We start from the raw sequence: 15,484 nt of genomic DNA, 5'->3' as shown, positions 1-15,484 counted from the left end.
CAGAGTCAACATGAGACACCAGGGCTTATTTTAAACCGACAGACGCTCCTGAGACAAATGCTCAAACTTACTATTTAGCATATGCACTTTAATACAGAGCCTCTCTACAGACAGACAGGCTAATCCAGCCTTCTAAGAAAAGGTTTCCAAGTTTTTTTTAAAAAAATACACACATTTACATATATTCATACATTGGTATTAACGCCTAGAATTTATATATATATATATATATATATATATATATATATATATATATATATATATATATATATATAGTCACAGACAGTGAATAAATTCATGTATCCATGGGTAAAATCTAAATGTAACATAAGAGATGTTTGTTTGATCTGCCTTTCAGAATCGTTTCTAGTCCTAGTCTGAAGGAGATCAAAGCAAACTTTGTTGTGTGTTTAAACACATGTGGCACCGGACCCCTATGTAACTGCAGGTATGACAGCAGTCACTGGTTGCAAGGGCGGCCCCGAAGAAGACTGTCCAGTCCAGTCTTGTTGATGGTGCCATAGGCCTGCGAATAGCTGCCTAGTTTGGCTCGTGGGTCGCCAGCTGCTGCCACGTTACAGTTAGTCTGAAACACTTTCTTGCTGAACCGCGGTGGTGGCCGGGCCTCATGCACCTGAGTGGTGGAGCGATGGTTCTGCATGAGAAGAAGAAAAAATTAAACCTGGTCAGACACACGTGACAGTGACCAAGTTTCTTTTCTTGCCCCTAAAGCCACCAAGTTTCAAAATAATCGCCATCTATTAAATCCTCAAAAATGTTTTAAAAGTCACTTCATTTTTTTAAAATTGCATCTGTTCTTTCATATAATATTTTACATGGATGTAGTGGACTGACCAGACGTGCTGATGTGATGTAAAGCCCAGAAGACAAGGATGTCTCATCTTTGCGTACTAACGGGTTATTCTGGGTGTGGTTTAGGGACGAGGAAAAGGAATGGTTATGGGCCACGGGGGCTGAGCGACCACGCTGCAGAATCTGGTCCATCGACTAGCAGAAGTAGGGTGAGGAGACAGAGAAAAGTACAAATGGTAAGTACAAAAAGAAACAAGGCTTACATCACTAAAGGAAAACAAAGCTGAAGTGGACTGAGGTCTGACGCTTACTACACCAGCGCTGGTGCCCTCTGTTGGTGATGCAACTGCATTACTGTAGCTGCTCTGTCCCACTGGTTTCCTGCTGGCTGTAGTGGATTGGTAGGAATGAGGAGGACCACCTGGACTCCGAACAAAGACATCTGAATGAAGAAAACAAGAGTTTGAGGCAGTATAAACACAGCTGTTGTACTGTGCTCATTAAACACCTGACTTTCTGATGGCTTAATAATTATGCTTTTCAGGAATTTTCAAACCCCACCATTTTTTAAACAAAAAGACAGGTTTCATATTTTACACCAAAAAAATAAACTCTCATACTTGGGGCATGTGTGATGGGGTTATATGTAAGTTTTCCTATGCCAGGGCCAGCTAGAGGGCTCGTCTTCTCTGCTGCAGGTGGGGTGGATGCATTCACCGCCTCGGTTTTGCCAACTCCTGTACATGGAGGCGCATGGGTCGTCTCGTCAGTTTTTTCAGGTTTTGGTTTTCTTTCATCATCACCATCTCTGATGCTGTTTGCAGCCACTTGGCTCTTCACTCCTTTATCACACTTCACACTGGGCTTCTCACTGCTGCTGACACAGCTTCCTTCCTTTGGCTGGATCAACCTCAACATCCCTTGGTTAGTTCTCCTCTCCAGTATCATCTGCAGGTTAAAAAAAGATACAGACTCTAGCATTTTTAACTAGTTTGATTAACTTCCAGTTGTCTCATTTGTATAGAAAATTCAGAGACCATGAATGTTCAAGCATGATCACACAGGTATTGTTTTAAAGCTACCTTGTGTGTCCAATGAAGCACTGAAAAGCCACCTTTTGTTTTTAAACTGTGGAACAGTCTGCCTTTTGTTATCAAATGATGACTTCTTGAAAGAGATAAGCACAGTGAACCCAATTCAACGCATTCTTTATAATGACCAGCAGAGACCGGAACATTGGAATAATTGTATAATTGCAGTAGATGTATTGAATTATACTGAAACTGAAGTAAAGCCAGATGTTTCAGAAGTTGCCTTGGAATCTTTCGGTTTTCAAAATCTCTTCAGCATTAAAGTAATGCAGTGAAAACAAATATGGATTAAAACAGCTCTTGTATTGCTGCCACAGTGTAACTCAGGTTAATGCAGTAACCTGAACCTGACCATCACAGAGGTTGAGGCAGCACTCCTTTGAAAGTGTTTTTCTGTGACGCGTTCAAAACTGTCAAAAGTCCGTTTATTAAAGTGAGCAGATTCGAGCTTTGAGAGCAGAGTTACCCCTGAGAGCATGAACCTGCTGCATCGCTCACACACCAGAAACTCTCCTGTGTGTGAAGGCTTCGTTGTGCTGTTGAATTTACATGTGAGTAAATTCATCTTGCAAGTGGCAATGAACACCTCCGCTCGCGAAAGTAAATTATTTCCTCCTGATTACATTTTTTTTACTGCACGCAGCTTTTGACATAAATATAATTCCATAGTTGTGTCTTAAGGCCTAACCATGAATAAGATCTCCAAATTCAATGTGCCACAAAGTCCTCTGTACATTTCATCAGCTGCATTTGTTTACATGCAGCAATGTTAATATGTATCATGCCTGCTTTATAAATAAATATAATACAACTCATGATCCGACTGAAAATGCTCAGCTTGAGGATTTCGCTTGGGACTAAATTCACTAATTGTGTGATGGCACAGTAACTATGTCCATCTTTTATATACAGTCTATGTCTTAATATTTAGAAAAGCAAGCTGAAAGCCCTAAATTCTTAATTTGGAACAACGTTACAGCACATTCTTATGCTGTGAGGGATTTCATTTGTTCTTGACTCATTTTTTGAAATGTATTTCTAAATTTTGAAACTGTATTGTTTTCTTACATTTGCTTCTTTCGGTCTTGCTATGTGAAGCAGGCAGAGTTGCATGTTTGTGTGAAGGGTCCTACAGCCTACAGAGCTTTTTCAGTAGTTTTTTGTAGTATACCTCAAAGTAATCTGATGTACTCAGTACTCAAACTCAGTTATAAGTCACACTGTACCTCATATAGTTTGTTGCGGTATTGAACCACAGATAGCTGGATGTCATCATCCACTGGCAGCACTACGTCGTAGTTCAGTGTTGGCTCTTTGGCTGGATTGTGAAATCTTCAGAAATGGATAGCACACTTATAAACATATGACAGCACACATGAACATATAATGACAGTAAAATCATAAAAACCATTTACAGATTACAGATTTACCACAAGGGGAATAACACACAAATCTATTCAATCTGACCAACTGAGCAACAAGAAAACAGAATAAAATTTGACCACAGCTCCTAATCCAGGGGCCAGTCTGATCCTTAATACCTGGCTAAGTATGGGTGTTGGAGGGCTTGCTCTGCAGTTAGCCGCTTGTCTGGGTTGAAAACCAAGAAACCCTTCAACAGGTCGAGAGCATCGGGAGGCACAGAAGGCTGAAGAAGATCCTCCAAAGGCACCTGTGGTCTGGTGAAGGATGAACAGATGAAGAAGAATAATTAACAGGGGTTTATTATAGTGATCTGTCTTTCAGTTTCTGTGGCCTATTTCACCTGCTGTTGCTCAGTTTACTGTTCTGCTGCATCAGTACTTCTGCTCCTTAAGTATTTAATCAGCCTTGCTTCCACTTGTAAGCTCTAATTCTAGTTTTTATGCTGAAGTGGAGGAAATTTGTTAACCTAGCTCTGTGTTAAGAGTGACAAGGTCAGCTGAGGCCACGCATTAACTGTACACACTGTGTACTCACATAAAAATAAAGGGCAAAAAACGCGGGGTTAGTATTTAAGATTACCAGATTCAAACAGACATTTGATGAATAATTTTATGATTTTCACAACATAAATTGCAAACATAAAATATTGTCTTACTTTAGTAACATTCTCTGTATGACAGAGGATCCATATTCTGACTTGATTGCGAGAATATCTGAAAATTAAGGCATATTTAATCAATCCAAAGTAAAAGTAAAATGTCAAGCAGTTAAATACATTTAATCTGGACTTTTGTGAAGCCACCTTCTGGGCTGGGATGTGGAATGGCACTCATGATCTTCTCTATTTGGTTGATGGTGGATGTCCCAGGGAACAGGGCTTTTCCCAGCAGCATCTCTCCCAGGATACAGCCGAGACTCCACATGTCCACGCCTTTAGTGTACCTTTGGAAAATACGCTGATTATTCAGAAGCACCGCCTAAATTTAACGTTTAGACTCATTTCTGTCAGTGAAAAACAAGCGTTAGCAGCAGACGCTCAACACAGTCGGGTACCTTGTGGATCCCAGCAGGATCTCGGGAGCTCGATACCACCGTGTGGCCACGTACTCCGTCAGTGTAGGATTCCCACTGTCCTCTTGGATCTGGTTGAGCGATCTGGCCAAGCCGAAGTCACACAGCTTGACAACACAGTCAGAGTCCAAGAGCACATTGGACGGCTGTGGGAAACAGACAAGAAAAAACATTCTTACCAAAGAGAATTTTCTCAGGTTTCCAGTGCTTGCTTAAAAGATGAAAATGTGAATATGAATGTTCAGTGAGCAGAAAATGTGGGATGAAAAACTATTTTGTGATGCCAAGGACCATTTTGTGAGGTCAACTCAGCAGAGTTTACTGCACAAACCTGCATAGGATAAGCAAATGCCACAGTTTTACACAGGCCACAAAGAAAAAATAATTAGAACATTAACATGTGACAAGAGCAAAAGTGCACTGTACATGCATGATACAGGCATTCATTTGGGATTTTTCTAATCCAAATAAGAGCATGCTTCTCACATTCTCACATCTGTTCCATCTGCTGTACCTTTTGGTCCCGGTGGATAACATTTCCTGAATGCAGGTATTTCGTGGCTTTGAGGAGCTGGTACATCACGTAACGTTTATGGATGTCTTTCAGTAGGGTGCCTTTCTTTATCACTGCATGCAGGTCAGTATCTGGTACAAAAGCAGAAACAGGAAAAAACCTGTTATGGGTGTTTATGTAATGATCCAATTCTAAATAATCATTAGTTATAAAGATAACCATCTACGGTGTTGTTGAACATACAAATCCTCTATGAAATCACACACGCTAATTTTAATGCAACGGCATGGCTGAAATCAAATGAAATGTAAGCAGTGGGAGTCTGCACTGTAATGCTGCAGTACTGTCAAGGATTAGACTGCATAGACAGGGAGGGCAGTCTGTGGACTCAGCAGTAAGACAGCACAGCCGGCCAAGAGAAGCAGAAGCCCACACACACACACACCTTTTCAGTGCCAGGTTAAGCTACTAAGAGCCCCCGGGGCCTTCCTCATGCTGCTGTGTTACAAGTTCAGATGATGAGCTGGGCTTTACACTCACCCATATATTCAAAGATGAGGTAAATGTCTTTATCGTTCTGTGCTCTGATGACATTTAGAAGCTTAACGATGTTGGGGTGGCCTCCAAACTCCTGCACACAAAAAGAAAAGGTAAACATGCTTACTCTCAAACACAAAACTCACACTCTGGCTACTGTTTGACCAGTAATAACTGGCAATGGTTTTGTGACAAGGTTGTGCAAACAGCAGGGGAAGGTCACATGAAGGTAGGTCAGCAGATAAGGAGGGAAACATTTATGTGATTTATAAAAACAACATGGAAAAACACATTCCCTGTTTACTTATTTTGATATTTCAAAAAGAATTCACAAGGATTCTTAAGAATATTATATATATGCAACAGTTTTGTGGAGTACTAACAGACTGAACATGTCACTGGTCGAGTTGTAGAATATTATTAAATTCAACTAAAGGTAATTTACATGTAGAGAGATCCAGTACAGTCGGTGAGACTGAGACTGACATTATCGTTGTTTCAGTCTTCATAAATGGAACTAAAAGACATGACAGTGATTTGGAAAAGTGTTAAGATTATTTGACAGGAACATAATAAATACTTTGGTTACCTGGAGGAACATGATTTCTCTGAACGTTCGCTGTAAAAAGAAAAAAGAAGACACTGAGGTCATGATCAGGAAATATGCAGCTGTAAATCAGGTGCACACAAGCCACCTGTCCTATGCAAACACTTACTAAACTTGTCTTTAAACAGATAAAGGAGGAAATTAATACCATGTAATACCCAGGATGAGATACAAGCAAAATGTAAGAAGTGGCATGACAATCGTGAAGCAAGTAGAGCTGCTTCTACTTTTGCTTTAACAATTTATTCAAATGATTGCTTTTCAGTCAAAATGAAGTGGACATTTGAAAGACTGCAAGCAGGAAATGCTTAATTTCAAGTACTTAAAAAGAAAATTATGGAAAAATAAGAAGCCGCTTTTAGGCCCAAGGGGTCATGCTGACAGAGTTCTTTCATTTGTTACAGCAGCATTTTTTTTTATTGTGTCCTGAAAACGAGATTATTGAAATTCCACTTCTTTTTCTTATATTAACATATCTCGGGGATTAAATGTGTAGCTACACTTCTTACACGCACAAAAAGGGGAGTCTCACTGTTTAGGCCACTCAGGATCAAAGTGAGCTGTATCTGGCCCATGGTGTAAAATGAACTTGACATCCCTGCTTTAGAACAACAGCATTGTTCCACTTACTGCAGATCACATGGTACACACCTGGGCATCTGTCCTGTTTCTGAAGGCATCAAAGATCTTTTTCACAGCCACAATCTCGCCAGTCTGTCTGTCAACTGCTTTCCAGACAATGCCGTAGGCCTGAGGCAAACACAAAACGCAAGTAACACGTCACCAGGATGCTTCTTGTACCTACAGGATTGGGCTTATATCCTGTGCAAGATTTTAACTATAAAAATCAAAATATGAGAATACTGGCATCTGAGTTCAGTTAGGACCACTGTAAGTCAAAATGATAACTTATTCCTGCAGATTTAAGTAACTATAAATTATTCCCATCTGCACTGTGGACTTGCTCTCCCCACAGCTCCATGTGCATACATGGAAAATAAAAGACGGAAAGAGCATCAGCAAGAACCCAGCAAAGAAGAAAGATTCTGAGTGGATGTGGTTTGGAAAGCAGTTTGCAGATGTGCAGCTATAGCGGGCAGGGTAATGCAGCTTTACTGCCCTTATGAGTCTTACCAGTAGGATACAGCGAACTAACCCTGCCTGACATCATACATTTAAGTAGTTCTTCTACCAGCAGCTAATCCTATATTCATTAATAATTTTGATTTTTGCATGTATTTAAAACCAGCTAATATGCTGTTTATGTAGAGTCACAAACTGTGTATTATTCCTGCTGGACTAATCTTCACTCCATCAAGAATACAAATCCACTATATGCACCATGTAAAAAAAACTCTTGATCTCTATATTGAATAAAACATGGATGACATGAGCTCTTTGACTTCAGTGATAGCAGGGTGTGAGCAGCGTAGTGAAGCCAAGCATAACAGAGGCAGCAGTGAGGCAGGAGATTATAATACACTCTAATGATACGTGGAGGAAAGAGCACTGGGGATGTGTTTTCTTTTTTCTTCTTCTTCTTCTTTTAATCAAACAGCTGCAGAAAAACAGACCTATATAATACACTGACATTTTTTAAACCTGGTATTTGAAGCTATATTTAAAATAAAATAAAATACATCCACATTATGATTTTTGAATGCATCTGAAGTCATCTGATCAGAGCTGTTCAGCATCACAGTGCAGGTGTAGGATGCTGCCTAGGTGCAACAGGTTGAACAGCTGTGGGTAACATGAGTCAAAGCCACCCTCAGCATGTCCAGCCAGTTATGTGGTTTCTACGTGGCAGCTATCAGCTGGCTATTTAGAAGCAGAGCAACAACTTGATAATCTCCTGGGGCAAACGGTGGAAAGAAACCGGGCTGTTTTTAGAACTGTGGAAACTACTGGAGACAAAGAAAAACAAAAACAAAAGGGATCTGGACTCTAAAGAGAACAAGTGTCCTCACACACCAGCTGATCTGCAAAGAAAGAGTTTATTTTCTTGCTGCCAAAGTAAATAAACCTCTTGCTTAAAACACTGGTATCCACTGAGAACTGTAAGTCTGGAGAATTTCAGGAATTTAAAGGCTTAAGTGCAGAGGAAACTTTAACTGAATTACTGCACATGAAGGCAGAAGAGTTAGAGACTGCAAAAGAAAAAGAAGACTGCAGTGAAACTGGTTTTTTTTCCGGTTTGCTCAAACAGCAACTTGGAGTTTCGTTAGTAACTGTACAGCCTGAGCAAACAAGTTCATTTCCACTAAATTAAAAAGAGAGAAAAAGTTGCTCACCCCTTTTCCAAGTCTCTTCTTGATGTCATACTTCAGAGAAATGTGCTCTTCCACATCGGAGATGTTTGCTGATTCATATTTTTTGCTCATTTTTTCCATTCACTTCGTGCTCGTGCTCATTCAGTAATCATCACCAGGCTCTTTGATCACTCCTGGAAGAGATCAGGAGACTCTGAAAGCTGGCAGTCTGGTGGCGATGGCCGAATGAATCAGGAGTGCATCGTGCAATATTTCCATAACAATCAATAATTGGAAAGAATCTTACGTTAACAGGCGGATCTCTCTGCAGTGCAGGATCTTGGATCTCACCTGGCAACCCTCATGCGACCATATGAGTCATACCCCGCGTCACTTATCAGTCGAGAGGCGGAACAGTTTTTACCTCCATTTAGCGCCTGAAAATTACACCTGATTCAGCCTGTGCTGTGCAGTATCTCTTGTTATTTATCAAGGTGAGCTCCCACTGCTCTCTGCCTCTACTCTCAAAGGTCCTGCAGGAAACACACGGGCCAGTTTTGTCTTTATTTGTTGTCCTGACAACGAATACGCTACTGCTCGCAGGTCTTAAAGTGACCGCCGCACATGCGCCGCCCGCATCGCTGCTGTAAATGTGCTGTGAGATAATCAAATTGTGCAATAGATTACCAATTACCAAAACCAATAGCGATACTTTTAACGGCAGCTTATGTAGGGGAGAACAGGGCCTCACAATTTATGAGATGACTGAGTCATTTATTGCCATTGAGTTCCCCGACCAGGCCGATGCGGTGAAAGAGCTGAACCACCAGACACTGTAAAAGCATGGTTCTCACTTTGCAGGATGATTAGTTAACACAACAAAGCACACCTTTAGGCTTTTCATGTATTTTGACCTTAAATGTGTCTTTCTCTAAGGCACTTTGGTTCCACTTCTGTTTTTTAAATGTGCAGGTGACCCTGAATCCACCCTCATTATGATGGAATCAGGCATCACCAACGTGTTTATATACCACTCTTCATTTAATTCTGGGTTATTATTCATCTCTGGCTCTGCATGTCTTTGCCTGTCTCCCGCCCCTCACCCCCAACCCGTGACGGTAGATCGTTGCCCTTCCCTTAGCCTGGTTCTGCCACAAGGTTCTTCTTGATGGAAGGGAGTTTTTCCTTCCCATTGTTGCTAAAGAGCTTGCTCATCGGGGTCGTATATTATTGGAGCTTTATATTATTGAAAGGTCTTTATCTTACGATATTAAGCACCTTGAGGCAACCGTTGTTGTGATTTGGTGCAATATAAATAACATTTAATTGAAAAAAAAAAAAAACATCAGCAGAACCCGGCACAGAATATAACAGATTAAATGAGAGACAGGATGTGGAGAGGAGTTTGCAGATGTGCATCTACAGTGGCAGGCTAAAATAGCAACTTAAATAGCACTGCCTATATTATTCTCACCTGTTGGATACAGAGAAGCTGATCTGCAGTTGAGCCTGACTTCATGGCCTGTCTGAACTACACTGCCTGGCTGCCTACCCCTCCCTGAGTCTTGTTCTGTCAGAGGTTTCTTCGTGTTAAAAGGGAGTTTTTCCTTGGTGACAAGGACAGTATACTGGTCATTTAGATCTGAAATGACCAGCGGTAGCTGTAGCAATCACTCATTTCTATGCTGCCACCCTTTATAGTTAGGACCTGGAGCTCCTAAACAGCTGATAATTCTGGAACACAAATTGGACAAAGATTCTCACATCATGGAGGTGGAGCAGGAGTTCCAGGCTTTTCTGTCTGACCACGATACCACTGTGGTCCTCACAAACAAGGCCAGACTTCAAAAAGAGACGGGCAGCTCCAGCTCTCCACAGTTAGGTAGAGTGCATTAGACTCTACTGCCACCTGTGGTCTTTACCAAGTGGCGTTTCGTTGCAACTGATGTTGACTTGTTTGAATTTTCTATTTATTTATTTATTTATTTATTGTTTAGATTAAACGTCCTTGAAATTTTTTCATGATCAAAACAAAGTCAGACCACATTAGTTTTGATATTTTTGCACAATAGAGTTCTATTCCTGCACAAATTGGATTCGAGCATTTAAGGTATTCATGAAAATATGTATACACACACACACACACACACACACACACACACACACATATATATATATATATATATATATATATATATATATATACACACACACACACACACACACACACAAATTATAGGTATTATTGTCCCTTTAAAAGTTATTCAGCAGTTCTAAGGGACTGGTGGAGATATAATATTTGACATATGACCCATCTGAATGACTTCCAGCAAGTCTGAAGCAGAAATATTGTTTCAGTGACAAGATATAGTCCACAATCACTTTTTGGCAGGTCGAAAATGGCATATTATGGGTATTAATGTTCTTTTAAAAGTTATTCAGCAGTTCTTGGAGAGTGTTTGGGATATAATATGTCACATGTAACCCTTCTGGATGATATCCAACAATTTTGAAGCAGAAACATTGTTTCAGTGACAAGATATAGGTGGCAATCACTTTTTGGCAGGCTGAAAATTGCATATTGTCAGTTTTATTGTTCCCTTAATGGTAATTTAGCCGTTCTGAGGGATTGTTTGAGATGTAATATTTGACATATAACCCTTCTGAATGACTTCCAGCAAGTCTGAAGCAGAAATAGTATCTCAGTGACGAGTTATGCCACAATCACTTTTTGGTAGCGCTAAAATGCCATGTTCTCAGTCGTTATTCTGAACAAACAAGAAAGAGTCATGGTGATACTGGCACAAACGGTCTTTATTGTTTTAACTACTATTCGACAGTCTTATAACAAATATGAACAACGAGAGTAGACATACTAAACCTGTAGGCATTAATTATTCCATCGTGATGCGTGTAGTCATTCGTGACTGCGCTACACACCGAAAGCAACGTTCTGAAAAGCGTCATAATTCAGTTACAAGAAACGTTGAAGTTTCATAAATGCATACCTTTGCCTAATAACAAAGGCATAAATGTGTTTGTTTGCCCCCCCGCCCGTTATATCAGTTGCACAGAAGTAGCTGGCAACGCAAGTAATCCGGGCGCTACAGCTTTAAGCAGCTGCGCGCGCTCCCGCGGACGGCAATCAGTTTCTGGCAGACAATCACTTTTTGGCACAACACCGGCACGCCGTTCGTTTTCAATGTTTTGAAGCAGGGCTTGCAAAGCGTTTTCTAAAGGCTGTAGGGGGTCGATCGGTGGGGCTATATGATCAACGTCTCTGTTCAATTCTGCCACGGCTTCCAACAAAGCGTCAGGAATGCTGCGTTCTTCCGACATGATTTTCTTTATTTCTTAATTCACAGACTTTTACATGTGTATGCTTTTACTTTGCATCCCTTTACTTTACAGATCATTGTGTCGATATATTGATGCATATGCACAGACTGTTATGGCGTACATGAAAGCGAGGTCATCCAGGATTCTCTTCTTATGACGTAGCCGTCGACCTGTAAGAAAAGACAGACAGAATGTATTTTTAAAACATACATTTTTTATAGAGCGGAGAAGTTTATTAATACAACATAATTATTTATTAGGGTCGATTCATCCCCCGTCAATTACCTCTCAGTCTCCTGAGAGTTGGAGGAGCTCTGGACGGTTCCTCCTCCGCCTGATTTTCTGTATCGGTCTCTGTCGAGAAATAAAACAGAAGAGAGAAAAGTTTTAAGAAAACAAATTGTGTCTCTCCTCCTTCCTATTTTTGAGAATGAAAAACTTTTATTTACCTCGCTCCTCCATCCGATTGTCTGTAGCGGGGGTTTGAATAGGTATATTCTCAATCTCGGCTGTCGAGAAATAAAACAAAAAGAAAAAGAAAAAAAACAACTTTCTAGCACACTTTATACCACTCCAAGTCGGGAGGGGCGGTATAGCATACTCGGCTTTTCGAATACGTTATTTTGTAGAAAAATTGATTACCTTCGGTTTTAAAACTTATTTCTCCGCAGTTCTCCTGGTATGCGGAGACGAAAATAACGTCGTCTTCTTGTTCTTCTTTTCGCTGCGGCGGCGGCGGAGGTTCTGCGGGGAGGATGGCGTCTAAATCGCCTCGGAAAACGGCCGGATTTATGCTGCTACTCACCGCGCTATCGATAGCTTCTGTAAGTAACAGAGTTTCGTTAAAAAAAGTCTATCTAAACTTATTTAAAAAATGATATATACTTATTTAATCGCACCGTAGTCCACTTGCGTGAAATCATTGATGTAGAAATCAAAAAGAAAGTAATCAAATTATTGACATCTCTGTTGATATATAATTTAAAGTCGTAAAGAAAAAAAGACTTACCGGGGTGAGGTACGAATACTTCTGGCGAGATGGCCCTGGCGCTCTGATCGGCGGTGTTGTTTGAACGGAATGCTGACATAATATTCTCGGATGCTTCCTCGCGATTGGTAGAACTGTCACAGTAGGGTTTGAGCAGATAACGGCTCTTTTAACTCCCCTCTCTCATTTTATCCTCGTCTAGCGAGGCATCTGTTTTTTCGCTGCATCTGTATTGTCAGTTAGAGAGGGGGTTTTTTTCTTCTCATCCTTCGGGTCTCTGTTTTGTGTGTGTGTGTGTGTGTGCAGTCGGGAGAGTTGGGGTGTCCAATTTCCTTTTTTGGGAGGGCTGTCTGTTTTCCACATTCTGCAACGGTAAAATACGACTTAGAGGCGGATATTTGTTTTACTTTATGGGCAACAGTTGTTCTTGCTCGCCTCCTGTTGACAAAACTGACCTCATGGTTTAAACTCGACTCTGAGAAAAAAAAACTCTTTCCCACAGAGGGGGGTGCTTTAATAAACTTATTCGAATATGAGCTTTTTTTTCCCACTAAGGCTTATTTTATGGGGAGATGTACGAAATTATTTACCGGGTTACAAGCAATGATAATATCGGCTGTTGACTCCTCAGCGTCATCATTTTCATTTTCTGTCTATTGAGAAAACCCATTGTAAAAGTAATGAAGAAAAAAGCTCTACCGCTGTCTCATTCCTCCTTGACCCGCGGTGTGTGTGTGTGTGTGTGTGTGTGTGTGAGAAACAAGATCGCCTGTCACGGCAATTATGGTTTGTTTTTCAGTCCCTTGTAAAAGGGACTCTCAAAAGGAAAAGTAGTATTCAAAGAAAAGTATTCACTAAGGGATATTTATTCATTTTTACACGGGAGAGAGATAATCCCATACAGTTTATGACAAAATTTAATCCGAAGTGATTGATGGCCCTAATCACGACCTTTTGACCTCCCCCCCCCCTCCCCCCCGGAAGTGTGTAATGAGCGTGACGAATCGCATCCGGAGAAGGGGGGGGGGGGGGGGTGAATCCCGGAAGCGCGCCATCTGTTGTTGGGAAAAAAAAGTTTTTAGAGGGAGGGTCTGCAGCAGGGGAGGAGAATAAAAAGCAGAGAGGAGGAGTCCGTCACAATTTCTAAGTCACAGACACACAGGATGGATTTCCTTCTGCAGCCCAGCAGCGCTCCTGTGTCCGATGAGATCTGCTCTCCCAAAGAAGAAGGCTTTGAATATGACATATTCAAATACAGCATATTTACTATGGAAGGCCTCGATCCTACCGGAAATACTCCGGAAGTGTCTAGTCATTTTCAGACCTGATGCGTCATGTTCCCTAAGCACAGCGGTGATGCAGCAGATGATTCTGTGATGTATAGAGAGACAGAGCGGCAGTTAGTTTTCCGCAAACTCAAAGTCTGAATTCTGTTTCAATATTATGACAATTTTCTCTGTTTTTTTTTACAATAGCGGGTGTAATTTTACTTTCTTAAGCTGCACCGGCGTTTGTAATGGAAATAAAGAGTGACTTCCTGTAGAGATTTCAATAGTATTTTATTTTCCTATAATACAGACGCTGTAAAAAACCTTTAAGATACACCATAGCTTGTGATGAAAAGAAGAACTTTCTATCCGCTTGTAACCTACAGGCTGCCTATGTGTAAAAAACGAATAAATATCCCTTAGTGAATACTACTTTTCCTTTTGAGAGACTGAAAAACAAACCATAATTGCAGCGACAGGCGATCTTGTTTCACACACACACACACACACACACACACACACACACACACACACACACACACCCACACCCACACCCACCGCGGGTACTTTTACAATGGGTTTTCTCAATAGATAGAAAATGATGACGTTGAGGAGTCAACAGCCGATATTATCATTGCTTGTAACCCGGTAAATAATTTCGTACATCTCCTCCCCTAAAATAAGCCTTAGCGGAAAAAAAAGCTCATATTCGAATAAGTTTATTAAAGCACCCCCCTCTGTGGGAAAGAGTCAACCATGAGGCGAGTTTTGTCAACAGCAATTGTCCATTTGGTAAAACAAATATCCGCCTCTAAGTCGTATTTTACCGTTGCAGAATGTGGAAAACAGACGGCCCTCACAGGAGGCACCCAGGGGCCCACCTCACACACCATAGTTAAAATATTTAAATTTCAACTAAATTTGTAGTAATGATCGGATTTCCTCACTTATCTACACCACACTCCTTGTCCTTGATTTCTTATCGTTTCTTATCGTTCCTCTGTCCCTTAATAGAAACCACATATATAGAAACTATCCTCCCTTTCAGTTGTCTTTTGCACTTCCATATCGCAAAGCAGTTACTGTAGGTTATTTTCTGCTTATGCATTAATGTAATTAATTAACTTATTTATCCTTAAGTAAGGTAATGACTTGAGTTCTAATGCTTTTTGTCTCTTGAGTTAGCTGTCAATGTGGGATTTTTTTCCCCTTTTGTCCAGTTAAAGCTGCCTTTCATTCTTCAACACAGCTTAAACTCTAATAGGTAAGCTTTCTTGTAATTTCTTAGTTCTGCAGTCTTCTTGAAAGACATCCGAGACTCTTCTTTGGATGCTGGCTGCCTTTTGTTTTGTTTTCTGTCAAGATGATCCCACACTGCTTCGATTATCTTGAGGTTCGAACCCTGGAGAGATCAATCCATGACTGATGCGTTGTTTCATCCAGGCATACTTTGACTACATTGGCAGTATGTTTGCGATCATTGTCGTACTGAAAAATGAAGTTGAAGCCAATCAGACACTACGTGGTATTACATGGTCGATCAAAATCTGGTGGAACTTTTCTACATCCATAATTTGGA

The 15,484-nt window shown here is 40.7% G+C and overlaps 2 protein-coding genes across 3 annotated transcripts; both read right to left on the bottom strand.

Moving 5' to 3' along the window:
* Window positions 1–281: 281 nt before the first annotated feature.
* Window positions 282–8,880, bottom strand: mapk15 (mitogen-activated protein kinase 15). Its single transcript, XM_086279775.1, has 15 exons — window positions 8,618–8,880; window positions 8,353–8,504; window positions 6,710–6,808; window positions 6,041–6,070; window positions 5,455–5,545; window positions 4,915–5,045; window positions 4,383–4,546; window positions 4,132–4,271; window positions 3,985–4,042; window positions 3,446–3,583; window positions 3,131–3,236; window positions 1,434–1,761; window positions 1,125–1,255; window positions 856–1,008; window positions 282–655 (listed from the first exon to the last, which is right to left on the bottom strand). Exons 2-15 carry the CDS (start codon window positions 8,449–8,451, stop codon window positions 461–463), a joined length of 1,863 nt encoding a protein of 620 aa, XP_086135901.1. The 5' UTR covers window positions 8,452–8,504; window positions 8,618–8,880; the 3' UTR covers window positions 282–460.
* Window positions 8,881–11,100: 2,220 nt separating this feature from the next.
* Window positions 11,101–12,978, bottom strand: LOC147304029 (uncharacterized). Of its 2 annotated transcripts, none has more exons than XM_086279817.1 (5): window positions 12,659–12,978; window positions 12,292–12,468; window positions 12,099–12,158; window positions 11,935–12,003; window positions 11,101–11,819 (listed from the first exon to the last, which is right to left on the bottom strand). In XM_086279817.1, exons 1-5 carry the CDS (start codon window positions 12,735–12,737, stop codon window positions 11,716–11,718), a joined length of 489 nt encoding a protein of 162 aa, XP_086135943.1. In that variant the 5' UTR covers window positions 12,738–12,978; the 3' UTR covers window positions 11,101–11,715. The 2 variants fall into 2 exon arrangements, with proteins under 2 accessions (XP_086135943.1, XP_086135942.1); XM_086279816.1 differs by having other exon boundaries at window positions 11,108–11,819; window positions 12,292–12,471; window positions 12,659–12,959.
* Window positions 12,979–15,484: the final 2,506 nt, after the last annotated feature.

This window comes from Aulonocara sp. 'chitande type north' Nkhata Bay, linkage group LG22 (genome assembly GCF_057382095.1).
Source record: "Aulonocara sp. 'chitande type north' Nkhata Bay isolate Kocher_YH1m ecotype deep benthic linkage group LG22, A_spYH_male_GT1.1, whole genome shotgun sequence".
NCBI classification, from domain to species: Eukaryota; Metazoa; Chordata; class Actinopteri; order Cichliformes; family Cichlidae; genus Aulonocara; species Aulonocara sp. 'chitande type north' Nkhata Bay.
Note: the sequence above shows the minus strand (reverse complement) of the source record. Positions and strands in the feature narration are given on the sequence as shown.